General features: G+C 47.7%; 1 protein-coding gene across 1 annotated transcript in view; it reads left to right on the plus strand.

Moving 5' to 3' along the window:
* Nucleotides 1–23319, plus strand: part of LOC135384977 (uncharacterized) — a 40100-nt gene extending 16781 nt beyond the window's left edge. The window contains exons 3-6 of the mRNA XM_064614158.1: nucleotides 10884–10952; nucleotides 17868–17906; nucleotides 19592–19645; nucleotides 23242–23319. Of these exons, the coding sequence (XP_064470228.1) occupies nucleotides 10884–10952; nucleotides 17868–17906; nucleotides 19592–19645; nucleotides 23242–23319 (240 nt within the window). The remainder of the gene's footprint in view (nucleotides 1–10883; nucleotides 10953–17867; nucleotides 17907–19591; nucleotides 19646–23241) is intronic.
* Nucleotides 23320–24347: the final 1028 nt, after the last annotated feature.

Consider the following 24347-nt stretch of genomic DNA (forward strand, 5'->3'; position numbering starts at 1 on the left):
CAATGCTAAATTCATTGCAAGAGGTGATAAGGGATTGCATTAAGGAAACTATTACATTGATCTGATGGTATATACAATGAAAAACAGTGAACAACAACATAGATGAATGAATGATGATGATGATGATGTGGGATGTTTCCCTGCGTTGAGTGCAGGACCCTACCCCACTCCAAAAAGGTTCACATGAAAGGATGACGAGGGAAGGAAATCCCTACAGTTCGTGAAGGAGGCCGGTGGCCCTCAGAAAGGAAAGAAAAGCGCCAAGTGCACGGCACTGATGTCCAGGGTTACTTCATGGGCCGATAACTTTGCAGATGTTGAATGGCTTCTGATCCAGCATTTCAAGTTGACATGGAAAAAAAAACAGTGAAGAACGCTGCTATATACAATGAAAACAGTGAGACTATGAGAAATGTAGAATTAATATTGAAGGAAATCAGTACAGTAGTAAAATCACGGACAGACGCTGAGAACAAACTAAGGGGACCATAAAAGAAAAACGATAAACCTCGAAAGGTGATAGTTTGCGCTTGGGGTTAGCCTGTGAGCTAAGAGGTCATTGGTAGTCTGAGGTAAGCTGATCGACAGCGGATCCTTTGGCAATATTATCTGGTGAAATTTTCAGTTGGATATTGCACGCTACTGCGGAATACGCGTGCGAATGATACAAACTGTGTTGGCAAATTGGTTTACCCCCCCCCTTTTTTTTAGAGCAATATTGCGTATGGGCTGTAACATAAGTTTTACGGTTGTACACCACCCAGTAGAGGTCTGATTGTTCACACTCCCCAGGGTTTACTTGTAGTGTGTGCTTTCGTGAATGGGTGAAATTCCGATATGCGGTCATATTAACTCCAAGGATTAATCGCCGATACTGGAGGCACTCGATATATACCGATTATCTGTTGCACCGAAATGTTGCAACTAGATGCTCCTAAAAGTTTAGGTGGCGATTTACACTACGACCAACGATCTCCCTGTGTTAGCCACTGAAAATACTACAACAGGCACCATTTCAACAACGCATAATTTCAACCAGAGGAACATAATGTGTGAAATGGCCTTCAGTCCCTACGCACAATAAAGCCACTAAACGAAGTTGACATGCGAAATTTTAAGGTACCGTAAAGCGACAAGCAAGCAGCTTACATGTCATTTAAAGGAGCAATGAGGTGACATCAAACGTCATTCGAAATCTAGCCTCATCTGTGAAGCTGTCCACCAAGAGTCACCATGCAAACTATTTTCGCTCTGAGATGATAGCTTTGCTGTGCAATCGAATTTACAAAAAAAAAAAAGCAGTAGGAGAAAGCAGCCGCAGATGGCCGACACCATGCGCCCGTGACGTATTGTAGGCTCCGTACCTTGTTTCTTTGTGTTTTTCTTGGCAGCTCACGCGCCGCCTGTGCACGTTTGAGCTGTGCCGCTGTACGTCACTGGTCCCGTGAGGGGAGTAGCATACGTCACGATGTCCACTCGTTCTGCGATACGCTCTTTTCACAAGGAAAATGATTTTTAAAAGGTGTGTGGAACAGAGTCCTCGCGCTCGCTCTGTAGGTCACCTATGCTCATCGTTCTTTCGCAGGAACTCATTTTATTCGTTGGAGAACACTCTGCACCGCAAAACGAAAAAAAAAAAGCCACCAGCTCGCGTGGCTCAGTGGTTAGCGTGCTGGCCATGTCAAGTCGAGACTAGGAGGTACCCGGGTTCGAATCCCGGTGCCGGCTGTGCTGTCTGGGGTTTTTCCTGGGTTTTTCTCAGACGCTTTCAGACATGTGACGGTACAGTTCCCTTAGAAGTCGGCCCAGGACGAACATTCCCCAGGGTGTCAATCGTGACGTTGCCCGCATCTGTGAGGCCGACAACGGCGAGCCCTTTCATCGTCACCACCACCACGATAAAAAAAAAAATCGAAGATTTGGAAAATTTTAGGAGCACCTCAGCGCTCCTTTAAGTGCCTGTGGCTCATAAATACCTCGCGTGCTCTCTTCTACAAAACTTACAGTAGCACGCTTCATTGTGCGTTAGCACGTCCTTTCCCACGCGACTGCGTGGCATTTTCGTCGCTAGGACGTTTCACGTTAAGCAACATTACAAATCTCAATGCAGAATCCCAGACATTTATTGGTTCAACAGGGCCTCAAAGAGCCTCTGATCCTGAACAATCTGACGTGAGGTCCTTCCCCTACCATGGTGTCAAAGCACAAGAGTAAAATACCGGGAGTAGTGTACAGGAAGGAAAAAACCAAGAGCAGTAGGGGTAAAACCAAACAGTCTTCCTTGCTCCACTGTTACAACAGCAGGCGACCTGGTGGCCTCACGGTATAGAACCAGACTCTTCTCATTCCAGATATGGCACAGGCGAGCTCAGCATTGCCGTTCACGCACACGTCTGTGTTTCCGAGGCACCTGATGCGACGACATATAGCGTCGAATACTGTGTTTCGCAAATGCTCCTGCTTTCGTGAGCAACTAGCTTGAAGCAGAGTCAAAGAACAAACAAACATGCGAGGGAAACTCGGCTATAAGGTGCTCCTAGTTGTAAATTTAGTATGATAATTCGCCCATCTTCTTAGCTAGAAGTAGCCGTTTTCCTTTAGCTATTCGACTAACCTACAGCTATCTCAACAGGATAAATGTTAATTAGTCACCATCATCAGGTGGTGGGTGTCGCCATTGTCGGCCGCACAAAGGTGGCCAACGCTACGATTAACGCTCTGTGGGGAATGTGCGTCCTGGGTCCACTGTGCCGCCATATGTCTGACAGTCTCTGAAGAAAACCCAGGAAAAAGCCCAGACAGCAGAGCCTGCGCCTGTATTCGAACCCAGGTAGCTACCAGTATCGACGCGACATGGACCGCGCGCTAACCACTGAGTCAAGGTGAGCCGGTATCGCCATCAGGAGAGGTGACAGTGTAACGTGCCAGTTCAACCAATTGCCTCTTAGCATGGTAAACTGAGCCGCTTATGGTGTATAGTGTGACCCCTGGAATTTATTTTTTCGTCAACAGTAACATCTCTGGATGCACCTGCACTCGGAATTGCTTTTTCGAGATGATGGAATCGCACGGCGATTCACAGTAAATTTGTCTGAACGTCAAGGCAGGGTCACAACAATACAACAACTTTATTGCGGCATAATGAATGAGGAGTTTCATCGCTAGGGGCGATACTCTACCCCATTGCTGGTGGTGATGCGGGGAATGAAATAATGAGCCCCTTCACAATAAGGATTCAAGTCCTATGGTATCCAGAAAGCGATGAGAGCTTTCAGGGCAGATCAAGCAATTTGGTGAGATGGGGGGGGGGGAGAGTCTAGCTCGTTAAGGGATCCGGAGAGTACGGTTCGGGAAAGTTGGTAGTGTGGGCAATGGAGAAGAATGTGCTCTATATCTTCTACAGCATCGCAGTGACTGCATTGGGAGAGTCAACTTCTCTCAAGCGGTAATGCCACTGCGCTGAAAAAGCCACATCGAGGCGCATTTGGTGAACTAACTTGGTAACTAACTAATCTTGACGAGAGGTATGCCGAGGCATGCAGAAAGCGAGCGCTGTATCAACTCTGCTCACTATGGCTGAGGATGTCAGCGGTCCACTGGCGGGTAGCCAGGGGTGTCGCACGTCGAAGTACGGAACGACGATCTCCTCTCAGCAGCGTAATACGCGGGCGTCTTCGAGACGAGAGAGCTGCTTCTACGGCGCTGTCGGCCTGTTCATTCCCTTCGACGCTGCAATGGGCTGGAACCCATTGGAGAACCAGCCTGTGCCCTGCTTCGTAGACAAGTTTGTAAGTCATTAACACATCCATCACCAACGGTGCGGATGAGCCTCGGATGCCAGAATTTTCAATTGCTTGCAGCACAGATGTTGCGTCAGGGAACACGAACCGGCGTCAAAAATCAACGATGTGCTGCAGAAAGAAAAGTATGACATAGAGTTCTGTAGCTGTGGATGAAGTTCGATGCGAAAGGCGACGTCCTTCCATTACGCCTTCGGATGGGATGACGAATGCTGAGGCGGACTTACCATTTTGAGATGCGCCATTAGTGAATGTCGCGGCAGAGGTAGAAAACTTCGCGTCTACCACAGCATAAAAATGGGCTCGGAGGACTTGAAGGGGAATCTCATGCAGTGATGGGCAAAGTACCTCAAAATTATACTTAAAGTAAAGTACCTGGCGTCATTAGTACTTCAAGTACAGTACAAAGTACCCAATTCCAAATGTACTTCAAGCAAAGTACAAAGTACTAGGCAAAGTACTTGAAGTACTCATCAAGTACATTGTGAATTTAATTTGTATCACTTTGCATTTCACTGTTTAGTATCTGTGTGTTGCCTTTTTGGCAAAACTTCAGGGAGTATTCTTGACAAATGGTCTGAAGCCATAAAGTCCTAGGTTAAGTACTAACCCGTGAATATGAACTTAATCAGATGACATAATTTTTCAGTTACATGTAGAGAGGTAATCAGTCAGCTGTGCTATGATTATGCAAAATAGTATTATACCCTTGGTCTGGACTGGTCCAAGATCACCCGCCTGGTGTGGTGTTCCGGTACTAATATTCTGCTATAACAGGCTAGGAAACATCAATCAGGATACAATATAAATGTACAGTCCAACGGAGATTATATATTTCTGGGCATTCCATGCTGCTTTTTGAAATACATGTTTAAAAAAGAATCTGAAGAAAGTAAAAAAGGATGAAGCACAATGTAAGCCATCATTTTTATACGACTGTGATCTGCAGCAACCCAGTCAACACCGACTGTTGGTGGAACGTAGAATCTACGTTGTCTAACTACGTCCGCCTCATCGCCATCAACATTCTCCAACCGCCCTTTCAAATAGTCGAGGCTGGCGAGTGGCGAGGCCCGTCGTCGTGGCAGTTCGTTAGGATGGACATTCATTTTGTCACAGGGCAAGGTCTTGGGAACGTCAGCATCATGCGTATTTTGTACTGCAATCTCTGGAGCATCGAGGCAGTACTGGTCAATGCGGTGAACAACTATGTTGAGCGTAGCAGCGAATACCGTAGTGTGCGAGAGGCAGCGTTCCTCTGTTCTCCGCCCTTCAAGTTTCACAGGTGAGTTTTCTTTCTTCACTTTGCCCCACTTAAGATATGTGCGTTCTTGTTTTCTCAACGATCACATGTGGTAGAAGTGTGGTGCATAACAGTTTAGTATCCGAAGTAAACAGCTTTGTGTCGTTTTCTGTACCTGCAGAATCTGGTTGTGTATCACTTACAAATTTATGCGAACTGTGGGACTGTGTGTGGTGTGCGTGTGTGATATGTAGTTTGGTGTATCCGAATGTTTATTAAATATGTTCTGATGATATCCTACTGGGGAAGGGTTTAATGCTGTCTGTTTATGGGTGCTGTAAATGCCTTCCCAGTGTCGACATCAGTTTGCGACGGAGCTGTACTCCATTGTTGAAGTAGCACGTTCAAACAGTACGTAGCGCAGTTATTTCAGATGTTACAAGTTGCAAAATGCAGATATCTTTGTTCACATCTCTTCGATTCATGCATTATTTTATAGGTGCTCGTGATATCTTGAACTAGGAGTGGTGAAAGCAGCAGTGACCTATTCTATGAGCAGTCTGATAGTACAGATAAGATTGGCTGCAAAGGAAATGAGCTACCTTTCCATATCTGACTGCGCTGTTCTCCAAGGTTCCTTGTTTTTTGTATAACCGCAGCTGGTTGTTGAGTGAGCTAGCGTCGCTGTTTGTAGTTTTGTATCAACTAATAGCTTTTGTTACAGTTGTCAGAGAGCTTGAACTGCATGTGATTTCGTCACATCGATAGACAGCGTCAAGCATGTGTAAAGGACCTGGTGTCTCTCTACAACAATGAAGAGCAGGGCATAAACCAGAAGACGAAGACATCGCTTGGGCATGCCAGTGATTAGGCTGCTTCCGCATCACACCATCTGTACTCCGAAAGAAGCTGCGGTAGGTGTCATGCACGTGTTCCCGGTGGTTGTAGAGTGTCTGTTTTTGACGTCTATTTATGGTAGTGTTTGAGCTGCTATCGCACTAGATGGAATGACCTATGTTATTGGTTATCTTTCAGAGATGACCGTTGCGAAGAGGCGTACCGATCATGCATGTGATTATTATTATTATGACCAATGATCACTGATTATCCTTTTTTGTACATGTTTCATTACTTGATTTAACATTTTAATAAACAAACACATAAACGGTCATACTCCTCATTATCTTATTGAATATTCACTATTACACATTTGTACTATTGTATTTGGACACAGTTAGGTTTGGGCATACCTGCGCTTTTGCCCCAGCAGAAGTGGAGTAGCATAGTAGGAAGAGGTAGCAATAGACAATGTAGAATAAACAGTAATTCACAACATTTGGTGAACGTTCTATCAACGCAGAAAAACCAACAGTCAACGTAGAAATAGCGTTATGGAATTATAGTAGATTCTACGTGTTTTTGACCGGACATTTTCTACGTAGAATCTACGTTGCACGCTATCGCCGATTCTACGGTGGTGTTGTAGATTTGCAATGTTATCTCAACGTTGGTTCTACATTTCGTGGTTGACTGGGAATGTAATCCATGTGCCCAATTAAAAAAACGTAAAATGCAAAAATGAAAGCATGTGTGTCTTTCAGAGTGTTCAACATGCAATGCAATCACACACTGTGATATAAAATGATTATTAATTGCCAATGAAGGAAACAATATAAAAAAATCATAGAACCCTGCATTGGGAGAACTGAAATCACATATGACCTTCATTTGTGATTTCAGTTCTCCCTCTCAGTTCAGTTCAAATCGTGTCCTTTGTACAGCATTTAAAGTACTTTTTTCCGAGTGCTTCCCCATCAAGTACTCAAGTGACTTGGCAAGCCATTGTGCTGCCGGTTGCAGTGTCATAATATGTGCGTGGCTTTGCATTCCATTCGTTTTACATAATCATAGAAGCGTTGACACTTTTTCAACATTTCAAGCCTCTCAACAATAAATTTGTCATACTGTGACTCCTGGTACTGCATCCCACTAAAAGCGCTAAAATGACGGCAAGCAGACGAAAACACAGATAGCGCTATCTGTGTGTTTTCGTTTTCTCGTTGTCATTTTAGCGCTTTTAGTAGGGTGCATTTTTGATACTCTTTTGTGATTTTTTGTCTGGAGTTCAAGTTTGGGCACTTGAGTACTTGATGAGAAAGTACTCGGAAAAAACTACTTTAAGTACGGTACAAAGTACACGATTTAAAATGTACTTAAAGTAAAGTACAAGTACACAGAAATGTACTTCAAGTACTACTTGAGTACATGTAGATGGGTAGAAATCCAGCGAACCGGTAGAGATGAAGGAAGGGAGGCAAGGGCAACTCCCTTCCTACTTGAGTACATGGTACTTCAAGTACCGCCCATCACTCATCTGATGTCTTCGTTCCTGGAAGTCCGGAAGACGTACTAAGGTGGGAGGCATAGGCAGAGACTGGGGGGTCCGGCGGTGTGACGTCCTGAGCTATGAAGCCAGTGAGAGCCTGGCGTGTTCTCTGCGCTACGCGATGGAAATCACTTTCAGGACGCTATCGAATTTTCTTGAGGAATGGGTGACGGGAAATGTGCGCACGCAAACGTAGGAAGTGTCGAGCCGTTTCACGCTCACAGACAACCCCCACCGGGAGTTCACCAGCTTCAGCCAGGAGTTGCCGTGTTTCTGTCATTCTTGGAACTCCAAGGCAGCGTCGAAGGCTTCGAGCAAACACAGCCCCATCCTAAGCCAGAAAAATGTTGAATTGCAGGAAGCCATCGCTGCACTTTGGTTTCAAGGTGCTTAATGTGGCGAGCCCAGCGCAGGTCCGAGTCCATGACCACACCAAAGAAGCGATGGGAACGAACAGGCTCGAGCTTCTTTGCACCAACCCAAAGAGGGAAATTTCTCATAACCTTGCGGATGACAGGGAGGTCGACGCACTTTTCCAAGTCGCGCACAGTCCAAGGTCCATCCCAAGTCGCGTGAGGTACAGATGGACATTATTTAAGGCTAGCTGCAAAGGGCGTTGAATGGCTGGTCGTGACTTGCCTACTGTCGAAAGGGTCATCGGCATACACAGAGAATGCTACTTTGCGAGGGATTATCGATTTTAGGCCTGCCATTGCCACATTAAAGCGTGTAGGACTCGGAATGATTCCTTGGGGTACGGCTTGATGAACAGGATGCTTAGGGCTTTGGCCGCGGGACGTGTGGACAGCAACAGTTCGGTCCGTAAAGAAATCGTGGAGCCGGCTGAAGAGTCAACCAGATACTCCAAAAAGGCGTAAGGCGTGCAGCACACAAATGCGCGAGATGGTATCATATGCGCGCTTCATGTACAGGAAAACCGTTACGACTATCCGCCGATGAGCACGAGCATGTTGAACTGTAGAGACTAGGTCGAGAACTGGATCCATGGAGCGTTGGTGGCGACGAAGTCCAGCCATTTCTTGAGGGTACATACTTTGCTTTTCAAGCCAACAGTCGAGGCGATGCAAAACCATTCTCTCCATCAGTTTTGCCATACAGCTTGAAAGGCTCACAGGGCGAAAGGAGGATGGGGCAGTTGGTGGTTTGAGGGGTCTGCCTGGTTTCAGGATGGGAACAACTAATGCCTCCTTCCAGGTCGATGGTAGGGATCCCTGTCGCCAAGACGTATTATAAACATGAAGGAGAGCTTGGAGTGACCGCCCGTCAATTTTATCTGGTCCCGGGGACAAGCCCACATTCGCAAGTTTCAACGATGTCTTCAGCTCGATTAGAGTGAAGTCGCGGTCCATAACCTCCAGTGGACGGGGCCAGTTTTTGGTCGTCAAGCTCTGGACAAAATTGCTGTATACCGCAGCCGTCGAGCCAGCCAGCGATGTCGTTAGTACGACGGACAAATATGTCGCTAGCGTGATTTCGTCTACACCATTAACGACAGCCAATGCCGCGAGAGGATTGTATTGTGGGGGCCCATCTTTTAGAGCTCGAATTCTTCTCTAGATCTTTGTGGCCGGGTCGAACGGTGACAGTTGTTGACAAAACTTCCGCCAACGCTTCCGGTCGTCTTTGTTAAGTTCTCATGTTACTTTCGCTTTCATCCGGTGGTAGGCTACAATGTCAGGAAGTTGCCCTGTTCGGCCAGCCGTTCTCTCTGCTCGGCGATGTAATGCCCTCAGGTGGTTAATTGCTGGAGAATGACCTACGTGACCTATTACCCTTTTCGGCAGCACCAACGCGTCCTGAATTGCAAAGAAATGGCTTGCGAGAGGGCCTCTGGGGACATACCGGTGTGCTCAGATGTTAGGAGGCGTGCACGAAAGAGTCTGCTCTTTGTGAAGGTAATCAGTCCAGTAGTGGGTGAGAGAAGTAGTCTATCGTGCGAAATATAGAGGGGAAAGTGGTCACTACCTCGGGTGTCGACATCGGAAGTGCACGACACGTGGCGAATTATGTCTGCTGAGCACCACGAAACACCCAGTACGTCGAGTGACGTTGGTGATCGCATATAAGTTGGCTGTCGGTTGTTAAGAAGGCACATGTGAGCATTCTCTATTGCCTCCAACAACCTCCCTCCCATTGAAGTCATCCAGCACGAGATCTGGGGATTCCAGTGAATTGAATAACCGTTCGAGCTCAGTCCACAGAACCTGTACCGCGGGACGTAGATAGATACTGACGACTGTTAACAGCATGTGCCCAAGGCGGATCTTGCAGTTGACATAATCAAAAGAGCGATGACAAACTGACCCTATGGGTGCAGCAACGAGGTCATTACGAACGTATAACGCTGTTCTGTTCTCAGGGGACTGATGAGATCGATAGATTCTATCCATTAACGGGATGTGCAGCATCCATGCATGTTCGCATACAGCTATGAAAGGGAACTTGTACTGTTGTAGATGAGATTTAAAATCAGGGAGCTTGTTACGTAGGCTGGCTTTCTTATCATTGCTCTCCCGGCCCCCTTTTGTGGGAAACCACTATTGTTTGCCAGGAGAGCAATGATAAGAAACATGTCTTCCCAGAACCTGCTGCCATTGGGACCACCGAAAAGTGCGTCAGCATAGCCTCGATCTCCATCCCATGGGCGCTTCAGGAATTTGTTCGACTTGAGTGACTTGACCTCAATAAAATCAGTGCTGGTTTTGAGTCCTCCCTGTATGTGGGTTTGTCCTCTCCGTCCTCGGGCTCAAGGTTTCTCCTGATGAACAGTCCTGATGTTTGGTGAAAGGCCTTCAGATAACCCAGTATGTACCTCTTCGTCAGCCTTAATCTTTGCCTAAATAAAGGAGGAAATCTCCCAAGTTGCATCCTTTTCTCGTTATGTACTACTAATAAAGCAGTCAACGGCTACAACTAACTTTCCAGGCCCATAACTCGTCAAGGACAGCATAGGGAAGTGCTCACAGCTCACGGCTGTCCTTCTGGTCGCCGGTAGCTGGGGTGGATGCGGGTTTAATTTTGTAATGGAACGCGCATTGCGGGTCAGATGTGGGTCACACAATTCACACACTGCTTATACTTGTGGGTGTCTGTAACAGGACGACCTAATCGACTCGAGCGACTCTAACAAGAGAGGCGGGGATATGCTTATTAGGAGAAAAAAAAGGCAGGCAAAAAGGAAAGGTCAGCCAGACAGAAGTCGACTTGCTATGCCTTGTAAACAAAAAAGGAAAGAAGAAAAAGAAGAAAGGAAAAAAGGAAAAAGAAGAGAGGCTCCGCGTACATAGATATAGTTTTATTGAGTATTTCACTGCCATGGGGTGTTTTTTTTCTATCTCTCTTCTTTTTTTTTTTTTTGCTTGGGGTGTTTATCTGTGGGTACATAGCGCTATTGTCATTATTTCATGCATGTTTTGGTCTCGTGTTCCTTCAGGTAATTGACTTCTATTGCACGACCGGAGCATTCTGTGCGGAAGGTGTCTCAAGAGAAGACGTGCCCAAGGTGAGCACTGTTCTTGGTTCAAATATATTGTTCGTAATATGACTTCTCCGTAACACTTAGAAAAAAAAAACACAAGCTATGCAAAACATGGGCACATTTTCGCCAAAATACGCGTACGGCGGACTTTAGTCTGAAGTCCTTCACAGGACTTGAGACTATAGTGTACATCACACACACTCATCACAGGGACAATATGGAGTTGTAAACTGCTTTTGAGACTGGAGTTGTAGTCGACTGCGAGTTCCGTGTAGATTCCACACACAACATTACGAAGTAAGAATAAAAGTAAGCGCTAGTACGCGAGCACTATCTAAACGTTCTGGTAAGCAAAATTGTCAAACGAAAGTTTTATGATGTAGATCGACAACAGTGGAACAGGGCTTTTGCAATTCATGAAAATGTGCTCATGGATCATAGCTCCTTCTCCTGCATTCCCACTGACGTGTAACGGCCGTCCATAGAACTCCCACCAGCGTTTTCGTAAAAGCAGTTGGGTCATAACAGCAAACTTATAACAAATTAAACTCAGTTTCGTAGTCGATTTGACTGAGAAGTGACTTTGAAGTTTTACTCGATTCACGGATTGACTAGGATAACTGTCATGAGACCAAACCTCTAGGCTTCTATATTTACAAGAACCTTTTCTGATCATTTTCAATCAAGCCAAATGGGTCTTTAGTAGTCGAGACCGCACGTTTTTCGCTTTTCCTCGCAGACAAGAATCACACCGACGCAGAGTGAAACGGGGTTGAAACGGGGGAAACTAACATTGGTTTAAAATGCTGCAAGGGCAAAGGATGGGTATCAGCCACAGTTGCCCGTCACTGCCTGTATCACGATCTGCTTGATGGAGAGATGGAGAACTATATGTAAAGCAGGCCGTGGTCCGTATGTCATGTCCGCCCCCCCCCCCCCCCAGAAATCCCCATTACCCGTGAACTTTGAGACATCCGGCCAAGCCCCAAGCCAATTCTCGGGAGGCCACCAAAAACCCATCCACTGGAATGTTCGTAGGGATAGCCCCACTCCTTCCTCCACATACTCAGGAGGTCATAATCCAGGGGCGCGGAGCTCAACGCCGGGCCGACAGCCAATTGGGTTTTGGCCTGCTCTGCCTGGCACCATAGCTGGGTCAACTGGTTGCGGCGACAACGCGGCTGTCGCCGGTATGGGATCCTTCCTAGAGATGAGGTCCCACCGGAAAGCCCCGATGATCTACATGCACGCTGCTACAGCAGTGACAGTCGCAGGTACCATTGGTTCCAGACTTTGAGGCGCTGTCGACTTGGAGTCCTGGGGTGCTAGACTCGCCGCAAAGTTCACAACTGAAGAAAGTTCAGGAGATGCGAAGAAGCACGGCGATTCAACGCTGTACGTGGCCCATGTGACAGGGAGTGACTGGCAATCAAAACAAGTTCAAAAGCAACTGAAAATGTGTCTTTTGAACTTTTGGCGTGACATGAAAACGACGTCGCTGAACTTATTCCAGCTCAAAAAATGGTCAAGGCCGAATTGTGTTGATGTGGATAAAGGCAGCGATTGGGAGCTCTACGTGGCTCACGTGACGGCGCTTGACTGTCAATCAATCCATCTTAAAGCGACTAAACATGTGTCTTTTGAACTTTGGCGTAACGTCAAAATGACGTTGCTGAACGTATTTCAGGCTGATAAAACTCGTAAAATATATAGAGTATAAAACTCGATAAAACACCGGATCGTAGCGAACATCGAAGTTCATAAAAGAAGATAGCGTTGCTTTTGCTGCATTGTGTTTGTATTTCCGCCGCCGGCGTGCTTATTGTGACCATAGCGATGTGTTCTAAATGCCTGACCACACTTTTCGGCAGCATTGCTGATTGTCATATGGCACTGTGTGGTAGTTGTGCGACCGCCTTCGCGCGCGACGCCGGAGGTTTGCGCAGGGTACGTTCCACGTCGCGGACATTGACTGTGGAGAAACAGGTTCTTTGTTCTCTTCGGTTCCTCGGAACGGGAAGTTTTCAGGGCATTGTGGTCACAGATCGAAACCTGTCTGTGTCGCAGAGCGCTATGAGCCGAGCGGTTCGAGTGGTTTCCGCAGCGATTCTAGCCGATCTCGGTGATGAGTGGGGGAGCTTCCCATGGGATGCTGTTAGCAGAGCGACCAGCAAGGACTCCTTTACGTGACGGGTCTCACTCCTCGCTGGCGCCGTAGCGGCAGTGCAGCACTGATCGCAATCCTTGGGCCACCGGACACTTCTGGAACCATCACCAAAGACGCCTACTGGTGCCGCAAACAACACTACGCGAGGCTTCAACTTGTTCATCACGTCGAGCTCTCCACCTCCGAGGACGACGGTGGCGCTCGCGTCCTGACGGTGCCGGGGACGCGGCAAGCGGAGCTGAGGGGACTCCATGCGGAACCGGTTGAGAAAGCACCGGTTAATATTCTGAAAATTACAAAGAATTCAGGAACACTATTCTTTCACGATCGGTACATTCTGAAAACAGAGCTTCCGCTCATAACGCGCCATAACATACCAAACTGTCATACATAATGATGAATGATGTCCTTTTTTTTTCTAATTTATTCAAACCAGCGGGGCGGGGGGTAATTTCTACTAAAAGACGCACGCCCAGCTCTGTCCTCAAATCAGAAGCCATAGCCGTGTCATTCGGCGCTATGATTGGCAAAGGCCTTGTTGTGCGGCAAAGCTCTGTCTTTACCAAATGTATTCTGCACTCTCAAACCAACTTCACCACATAGCACGCTCTACGCCAATCATTGCACCGAATGATGCAGTTCCCCCTACTGATTTGAGGACAAAGCAGGGCGTACACTTTTTTTTTTTTTTTTTTTTTTGCTATAGTCGTGACGATCCAATGACGGATCTGCGGAGGACTCAAGGGCTACAGGGATGTCAAGGAAAGACGCGAGAGGAGCGGCAGGTGTCGATGTCAGGCGCAACAGTACTGCTCTGCAACCTCGACTTCAAAGCACCCAGTGGCAAGCGATAGTGAGCGGAAGTAATGCCTTTGGAAAACAGGAGTGGCGAGCCCTTTGAGCACCGACCAAATTCGAAACATGGGTGTTCTTGGAGATAATGATGTCGCGAAGCTTCTCCAGCGGTCGCGTGTCAGCTTGCACAGATGCCTATGAATCACCTTCTGTAGTCGCCTCGCTTCACTTTTGTCGACTGGAAGATGTGTGCGGCGGGCGCGTCGCTCGGCGCGGCGGCGGATAGCGCGCAGCCTCGCATACTCCGCGTCGACGGACGTGAACTTGGCGGGTATGCGGTGCACCTGGGTCGCAGCGCGTGCCGCATTAGCAACCACGTCGCAGAAGTCAGGGCCATTTTGGGGCCTCCAGTCTAAAAGAGAAGATTCGAGCATACATCTGTAGGACTGCCAATCCGTTCTTTTAGCGGTGTGGGAGTGGGCTTGTACTCGCGCACCTTGCATGCTGATCAGGACAGGAAGATGATCACTTCCAAGGGTATCAGCGCCCACCTGCCATCTGAAGCGATGTACAATAGGAGCTGACACAACAGAGAGGTCCAAGCAGGAGAATTGGTACGTTGTCTCCAGGAACGTAGGGGAGCCATCATTGAGGATTAAAATGTTTCGCTCCTTGAACAGGGCTGCCAGTCGCTCCTCTCGCGTGTCCGAGCGCGCGCTGCCCCAGATGACATTGTGGGCGTTGAAGTCACCACAAAGAAGATATGGAGGCGGTACTGCGGCCAGGTCACCAGTATCGTAAGCGACCGCCGGAGGAAGGTAAAGTGATATCACAGTAAGGACAAGGTCGGCTATGCGCACGATGCAACATACGTATTCGCCCTGTCCGCCCGTAATATCCTTCTTCACGGCTGGAATGTCGGACCGAACAAACAACGCGGAGCGGCATCGCCCACCACGAGGACTGGAGGTGAATGTCACGTAGTTCGATAAACGAAACTCTACCGGAATTCCGCATTCCGATATACACATAAGAGGAAACTTGTGTCGCCAGGTGAACTGACGGAAGTCGGACACTTCGGACAGGAGGCTTCTCGCATTCCATTGGAAGACCGTTGTCTCTTGGAAGTGCGTTGTCATTCCGATTTCTGATTGGTGAGGCCGAGGCTGGATGAGCTCAGTTCCTGCTCTGATCCGCAAGGAGAATGGGGGCGATGAGGTTTTCAAGGCCTAGGATCGATCGAACATCTGGGAGAACGGTACAGTTAGGGCACGCAGTAACTATGGCCTTAAGTGCCGCGAACAGCAGTTTTAATATGACCCATGCGACGTCATCGCCGCGTGTTCGGTCTAGGGCGGCACGGAATGAGGGGGACGGGGATTGGGTGTTGCTTGGCATGGCAGGTGCAGGATGCTTAACCGCTGTGCGCTTTGAAGCGTTCGCTCGAGGATCGCGCGGCGGGGGCGGAGGGTAGTCGCTGTCCGCCCACGAGGGATGCTTCTCGGGGGCAGGGCTGTTGGTAGGTGGATGGCGTGAACCCGTTATACTTGGCGGGGTAGGCGCACGCTTCTTTTTTGGCTTCCTCTTGCGTTCATCCTTCCTGGCTACTACCAGGGCTTCTTTGTAGCTGCTCGTAGAGCGGGAGCGCACCCGGGCTACGCGTCTTCGTTCCCTGAGTTTCGGACAGTCTGCCGACGTGGCAACATGACTCCCCTTGCAGTTAATGCAGAGCGGTTCTCCATTGGGGCACTCAGCGTTGTCGTGACACGTCCCGCACGTTGCGCACGTCCTCTTTCGGGTGCAGCACGCAGCCACATGGCCATATCTCAGGCCATTGTCGCACTGTACTGCATGGTGTAGGTAGCTCTGGACCTGCATCGTGAGGAGGTGAAGGCTGATTTGGTTTGGCGGCTTCGAACCAGGGAAAGTGAGCCGCACAGCTCCCCCATCCTTTCTGATTCGTCGAGCCGCGAGGACCGGAGGTTCAGATTTGATGGCGCCCATTATTTGCTCGTCCGTAAGCGAGGGGTCAATCCCTAGGAGCACACCGTAGCACGAGTTCGATGGCCGTGGTTCATAAGCGCGCACAGGGACGGAGCAGATCCGCCCCAGTTGTAGGAGTGATGGCTTTGCGGACGGTGAAACAGCGTCAACTGCGATTATGTTTCGAGTAATTGGGGCGGATCTCTCTTATTCGCCCTGGAAACTCGGAGGTGAGGAATTCGGAGATCATTAGGTGGTTAAGACGAGCGAGGTTGGAGTTGCGGTCAGTAAGAGCAAACAGTACTGTTGTGCCCTCTAGAGCGGAAGCTCGTGTGGTGTTGCGTCAGGTAGCTTTGCGGGGACGCTTTGTGACGTCCTGGAAGGGCGGCTCACCGTCCGAAGATGGTAGACCGAGACCATCGCACGAACGAGGAAGACTTCTCTTCCCAAGGAGCACGGTTCCGCAGCTTGCGGATGAGTCGCTATCAATGTTACTTCCCTCTTCTGTGGAGGATTTGTAGTTGGGGTGCTCAACCCCCTCCATGCTCGGAAGGGGGGAACCGCGTCGCGAATCCAAGTTCGCAGGATTCAGCAAAGCTCTGGTGGAGGTGATAACGGCTGGCTTGAGGCTTAAAATTTTCAGCGGGTACCAGCGAAACAGAAGCGGAGCAGAAAATGCGCGAGAGCGATAAAAAGACCGTCGTTCTACCCGCAAGGGTACCAATGTAACCTCCTTTCTTTTCTTTATTTGAAACTGTAAAATGTCCATGATAAAGACTACCCAACCGTTCAAGCGTCAGGTATGTGGATGACGTGGTTGTGATCGGGTGGGAGGGGGGGGGGTAGCACCGGTATCTGGCATGCATGCTGATGAAGATACTGGGTGACGTGCACCACACTGCGGTGGTGCGCGCTGTTCGGTGGAGGGTCCAGAGCAAGCTTGAACCTGCATGCGGCTTCGATAAAGATTGTTGATCCGGTGAGCCACCTGGGAAACTTCGGGGCTGAGAACGGACACGGCCGCTGGAGCTCTTCCGGTGAATAGACACCGAATATCATCGGATGTACATCCAGATCGAACTTCCGGCGTAGCGATGCGTACGATGACGGCTAAGCCGCAGGCATACCGCTACTCTGCTGTCGCGCCAGCAGCATGCAGATTGACGCATTCTGCCGAAGCAGGTTCTTTGGCACTGCTCTTGTGGGCGACCGGAACCGTGTCATCCACAAGCTCCTTCTTGGGTGGCATCACCGCGAAGAAGAAACGGCGTCCCTGCAACGATAACGAAGGAGCGGCAACGACAGAAAACACCAAACGGAAAAACACTGTAAGACAAAATATAACAAAAACAAAAATAACAAAGAATAGGGACGGCAGGGCACGGCAGGAGAAGACCAATAAGCGAAAAGCGGAAAATAACAGCCATAACCGCTAACTGTAAACTTCCACCGGCTCGATTTACACGGGTTAGCGACTTGACAGATCGTGCCCCATGTAAGCCGCGAATTTGTGAAAATCTCCTCCCCAATCCGAATGGGATTCGCGCTCTATCTATGCAATGCTCCCAGCCACAGCCCAAGGCACACTTCGCCTAAACAACAACATGCAGATTTATACTCTACATCAACAACTACAGACTTACATAGTCTCTTCACTATCTTCCCACTACCCCCGTGTCAAGCACTGGACTGCCTTTCCACACGGAATCCCCCTTTCTAACCACTGCACGTGAGGGTTTCCTTCACTCATTGACACTGCAGTCGGCACGCCCCGGTCGTGACTAGAATTTCCAGGATAACGGCTCCCTACACCTTTGACATATGTCTAACGGCACTGATACAACACGCCAAACGCTCGTAGAACTTGCCTGGCATTGATCATGAAGCAAATCATTTTTGGGACCTTGGGTGGCAATATTGGCCCAATTCTCCAAGCGAAAACTGTGTTGCATTGGCGGCAGGTCGCAAATGATTACTGATTTTTCCTTTCACAGATTGCAGAATGCCTTATGGACCACGTCGTGGCAAACTGGGTGAGAACATCATCAGATATGTTTTATCACAAGCTATATGAACGTTGAATAATGAACGACTCCCACCGCTGGTGCCTTTTCTTCAACTGCCATCATTCAGTTGAAGTATGCAACTGGGCTTTGTGAGGCATGTGTTGTATCCCTCCTTCTATGTTTAATTGTCTCTTCTACTACTACACTGTGTGAAGGTTTTGCAGTTTGTAATTTGGGGTGCAGAGTCGATGAAAAGTCCCTACTTCGTCTGCACCGCCAGTAGAAACATGCCTGAACGGAACGTGCTCACGGCAGATGTCAGCCTTTCGCCGCCAATGGCACATCACGAAGTCGTGATCTCGTGATGCTAACTAATTGAGTAACTGCACCTTTGTCATTGACCGTGAGATTGACATTAAAATAAAGTAGTCACATAAGTAACGCAAACGCAACAACACAGAGACTGCGTAGAAAATGTAGGAAAGTTTTCACGAAAAATGCAAAGTACTATAAAGCTTCACTACGAGAGAAAACGCCTCAAAATAGTTAAGATAATGGTTTGGACAAAGTAATCGTAGAAATCAATCGAAGCGCCTGGTATACATTACATTTTCGAGTAAAACACGACCAGCATGGAGCGGTTTTGCCCGCGATGCGCTTGCATCGGCAGAAGTATTTCTACGGGAAAATATTCGGTCGGTAGCCGGTGCATGCATTGCATGCAATGCGTGCGGTGCATGCATATCGAAGACGGAGTTAGGAAGTGAAAATTACCAAAGCGCAAGTAGAGTGACGTAGTTCCGCCAGTTCTCAAGCGTTTTGGCAGCATCCAAGAGTCATGGAGGGCTCGTCGATGCATCGATCACTTTGGACCTGCAGTGCTGGTTCGGTAGTACAGTTAGTGTTCCCAACATTTCCAGTGTTCCCCAAAGCGGAATTAGACATGGACACATGAGCGGTAATGGCAGGTGTCTCGCATTTGGAGCGTTAAACACACAGTCCTACTGGGAAATACTACTGTCACTCTCTCTGCGGCGCTACAGGCGCTATTAACGGGCCCTATGCGAATCGTCTGCGCGCTGCCCTCTAACTCGACCTTCAAATGGACGTCACCGTGAGGTTTATGCCGCTGGAGCTTCATCGGCGACATAGGCAATGATGATTTGTAAAACTCGTTTATATAACATCTAACCACTTTTCGAGAGCGAAAATTTGCCAAATAGATTGTCGAACATCAATTATTCTGAGGCTCCAATTGATTAATGGTAGTTGAAGAAGAGCCACCAGCAGTGGGATTGGAACCCACGCCCTCCTGGACGTTGCAACTGGGCTTTGTGAGGCTTGTGTTGTGTTCGTTTTTTTATGTTTAATTTCCTCACCTACTACTACGCATTGTGGACTACATTTCTAGGAGCGACCGCCCTTTATAATAAGGAGTGATGAAAAAAATCCTGGGACACGGGAACGAAAAAGGCCTCGTGTGCACTGTAACAGTTAATCTACGTTGAAAACAACGAAAAGTATATTGTAGTTGTACATGGGTTCCGTGACTGAAACGTATAATCAGTCTACAAGCTTCAACGTGCTAGCGCACAAGGCTTCATAGTTGTCTTTATGACTGACTAGCATCGTTCCGGGTAGTGCCGCGAGTCATAATAAATGAACCTTAGAAATGAAGAGGTTTTATGTGTTAATACGGTGTCTATTTCCAGACTAAGATCCACCTGTTCGACGACCATGACATCGAACGCGCAAGGACAGCAATGGTAAGAGTCGAGCTAGCTTTTCATCTTGTGGTGGTCCTGGAGGTGGTGCTGGTGGTGATGATGCAACTGCTTGCCGTTGTCGGCCACGCTCAGGCGGGCAACGTTACGACTAGCGCAGGGGGGGGGGGTCGTGCGTCCTGGGACGACTTCAGAGGGAACTATTGCGACATTTGTCTTAAAGCGTCTGAGGAAAACCCGCGAAAAACACCCGGACAGCACAGCCGGCTTCGAACCCGGGTCACCTCCCAGTCTCGGTGAGGAATGCTATCATCGTAGCCACAGGAGCTGGGGTTTCCTGGGTTTCATCTAAGGTTTCTTAGTTTTAGGTGTCGCGTGAAATAAATAACAATTCTAGCAAGGAAGGTGGCGTTCTTTGCGCTTTTGCGTAGGCGTAAAAAAAAAAAAACGGAGCCGACATAGCGCCTCACAAGGGGAAGGATCATTTTCTATTTCGTTCATGAGATGAAGCAAGAGTGTGTGCAGTGCCCCAAACATATCCCACTGTTATACTGCAAAATACTTGTATTTCCCTGCAACCCCTAAAGATGTCGGCATGATCAAGGCAATTTATGATAAGCAAGGCGACTACAAGAATAGTTATCCTGTAACGTTGTAGCGGATGTCATCATTCAATAGTTATCCTGTTCAATATGCAGGGCGTTTCTTTTTTATCCTTTACACTTTTTTTAAAGAAAGCTATGAGGGCAGCATAGATATCGTTTTCGCAGTTGAGTCATACGGTCGGGCGGACATTCTCTCGAAGAAAGTATATAACTACGAGGTGACTAATTACCTAAAATTCATTAATTAACGGCAAATGCAAAAGCTCTGCAAAGTATTACAGACGGACGGTGAAGGGACAACAAATAGAACAAGCGCCACCAGCAACTTTTAATGCAGGAATGAAACACAGCACTTTGGTAACATAACAACCGTAAAGAAACCCTCTCTGACACAACTTTTCAAATCACTCTCTCTCTCTCAGCGGGAAAACCACACGTGTAGCATTTCTAGCTCGCTGCCGAGCCGCCAGATATGATAAGCCTCTATCACTTCCCTCTTTAGCCTGTCTATCGCCCGTGTCTATCGTGTTATTTGTCATTAATTAACTCTTTAAATATGCGATTTCGGGTAGAATCGAGATAGCAAAATGTGTGACAGTCCTCGGAAAGCCATTCCATTTTTCAAAGAAGAGAGAATCCGAGAAGAAAAGCTGCATTTTCCTTGCATTTTCCAGACAGACTTTTCTATTGCTAAACAGAAAAGTCTGTGTGTGTGCGTATTGCTAAACTGACTCACCTTACGTGTAAATCTACTCCCAATATTAATTTTGATTGATAAATGAACATAATGTATACAGGCATGATCCAATCCAAATGAACCTCTAAGTATCGTTGAGGATAACACTTCCTTGAGTTTGAGGAGGTTAGCCAAGATTTTGCTGAAGACTAGGAGGTGGTGGGTTCGAATCCTAGCACCGGCAGTGCTATCTCAGGTTTTCCGGTTCTCCCTGCTGTCCTCTGTCCAACTGTCCACCTTTGTACGCCGCTCATAGTTACAGTTGCTTCGCAGCGCTAACACGGAATCACAAAAAAACTTTGAGGAGGTTAAACGACGATGACATAGCCAGGTTTCACCAACGTCGGTTCACTCTTGAAACGACCTCAGACTTCCCGAAATTTTGTGTTAATCGCCACTCGACCGTTTCACAAACGAAGGATATCGAGATTTCACGTCGAACAGGGTCACATAGAGTTGTTGGGAACACAGGGTTGACGATTAACACCTTAGGGAAGTATAATCTCGGCTCAAGTGTTAACTAGCGTTGGCGAAACCGGGACACGTTGACGTAGACACGACGCTTCGTCAATCACTGATCTCAGTTGTCGCTGCGTCATTAAACTCACAATCACAATCGTCAATCACTCGTAGTGCGACCCCCCAGAAGGTTGCGAGTTTCGCTATTCGTGTTTTCTCACACATTCAGATATAATGGATGTTGGCTTTATCTTTGGTACAAGGGGTCAGAAATAACGGCATGCTGTGCAGAGCAGCGGATAAAAGAACCTGAAGAAAATCACAGTCGATCCTAGTCTCGTAACACGCACATGAACAATACTATCGAATCAATGGAAACTATAGGGAAAACCTGAGAATAAAACCGCATTGCAGCATGAACTATTTTAACAGGAACGACCGGAAAACCGTTAGTGACGGATCAGCAGATGTAAAATGAATGTCACTATAATAAGCTCTTAGCACTCTTAGTAGAATCGTAATAATGAGCGAGGATAAACCCATTTCGCCTATTCCCATTTTGCCTAATCCTTTTTAGCCGGTTATCTCCTCATCCGTTAGCATGTTCACTAACCTCGAACTGCACGGGGTCCCATTCCGCCTAATGTATGCGGCACGCGGTCCCGTTTCGCCTACTGATCCACGTCACGTGAAGGAAGAGGGTGGTTCTTTGGCACACTGAAAGCAATAAGAGGAATGATGGGAGGACTCGTTGTGTCATGTAAACAATTTGCTTGCCACGAGTTATGCTACTGTAAAGTCACCTATTATACGTTACCATGAAGGAAAGGTCAGGAGTCAGGTCACACTATACACGCCACAGAAGAATACAGGAAGAATAGACCAGGCCAGTCAGTCTGGATTCAGCTGCCCAATGTGAAAGTTGTTTCATTAGCGTACTATTTGTGAAAAGTCGCAGAGCTCAGAGCTCGTGACAATGTATCCACGATCTCCCGGACGCCGGTTTTGGAACGAGATTGCCCATAGAAATACTTCGGGCACATAAAATAAATTCATTCTAGTCCCTTTATCTGCTTTGGTAGTTGCTTTAGCAAAGTTAGCAAAGTGTCTACGCCTAAATTAGCGCACCGAGGTCAATGTCTATGTTGGAAAGTGACGCGTACTGACAAGAAAGCATCTTTTCTCAACCTGGGGGGGGGGGGGAAGGGCATTATAGACTGATGTTAAAAAGGAAGCAAAAAACGCCACAAGAAGTCAATCATATTAAAAGACGTTGCGTACTATAAAAATGTGTTTCATTATTATAGTAAGCAGGGATGGGCATTTGTGACTCCTGCTCACCCATCTCCCACTCTGCTCACTCACTCCGTGCCCAGCTCACCGTTTCCTCAATCACCTCCCACTCTCCCTTTGCTCACTCATGCACAACTCATTCGCCACACTGAGCATGAGTAAGCATGAATGAGCATCCTCATGAGTGAGGTTTCCCGAGGTATGTCAGTGATGTCGCACACACCTTGACTTCGAAATGCAAAGGGTCCTTGTTTATGGTTATGTAGGGCTGCCGACTGACCAGCACGTTCATTTCATGCAGACGTCAATCACTATAGGGGCGGGGCCGGTACGTAATGCCCACTTGCCGTCAGTCCCCTTTAGCCTAATGAGATTGTGCGGTAGTCCCATTTCGTTTAATAACGAAAGTCGCCAGTCACCTCTCCCACTTCTTTAATTCAATCATTTGGATTAGGCGAAATGGGACGTAACCGCTCATTGCATATTGGTCCAATGCATTCACCACTGCATCCATTGTGCATTCATTCTGTTCTCTTTTCTCATAGCGGTGCCTGTACCCGGTCCTGCCCAACTGGGAAGTCACCATGTACGTCCGAGAGTACTTTCAAAAAATTATAGGATAGGCTGCGGAGCGGAAGGCACATAATAATCCCAGAATGAAATAATAAAACTGCGAGTGAAGCATTGTCGCGCCTTTCGCTTGCGTAATTTTTGTATATGCTATAATACTACTCTGTATGTTGTGTGGAAAGGGAGAAATAAAAACACATCTGCAAATTATTGCGCGAAGCATCTGCATTAGTTGCTATCGAGGTAATTAACTTTCGATTATTCATACCGTATTTGCAACGCAAAGTGTGCGTGCTGGCCACAACAGCCATCTGTTACTTTCCACAGAATCCTAGTCGAGAAAAGATTGCGGCAGGTATACGTGCAGTTGACCTGCCCACCTAATATTTCCGCCAGTTCTGAGCTCCTTCGAATAAGAAATTTTAAATGCGTTATTGGGTTAGCGTAAGCGGCATTTGTGCCATGACTACCGGTTCACAACCTCTGCGGTGTGCCGAACCCCCATCTTACACTTCTGGGAGTGACGCCTCCGACCCATTAGTCCGAGGATACGCTGCGCTTGGGAGCCATTATCCGCGTGGAATGAAAATGAAAGAAAAACGTCTCGCGTGGGTTCGATACACTTCTCTGACAACGGCGTACCACAACAGTGGCATCCTCAAAGTAAGACAGGCTGTGCTGCCGAAAAGAAAATGGCTGTACACTCTCACCATTCCTATAGAGGAGGGATTGAGGTAAGATGAGCAGTTTTTCATTTTTCGCAATTTACTGAAACAAATCTCGAAGCCGAAAATTCTTGATACGATTTTTAAGCACTCTATATACATCTATAGAGGTTATGGAATGTCCCGGAAGGCTGAATGTGCTGTGGATGTTCTCAAGTCCTGGCCTCACTTCTGGACTTGGTCGATAGAACTAAATACATGGCACGTGCGGGCAATCTCCGTCTACCAGGGTCCGCCACATCAGTTGGAGATAATGGCTGGATGTAGTAGCCCGCTACCGTACACACTCTAAGAAAAAAAAGGAGTAACTTTACTTCTTTTGGGGACTAAATGCACTGCCACAAAAAATAGTCCCT

This window comes from Ornithodoros turicata, chromosome 1 (assembly GCF_037126465.1).
Source record: "Ornithodoros turicata isolate Travis chromosome 1, ASM3712646v1, whole genome shotgun sequence".
Classification (NCBI taxonomy): Eukaryota; Metazoa; Arthropoda; class Arachnida; order Ixodida; family Argasidae; genus Ornithodoros; species Ornithodoros turicata.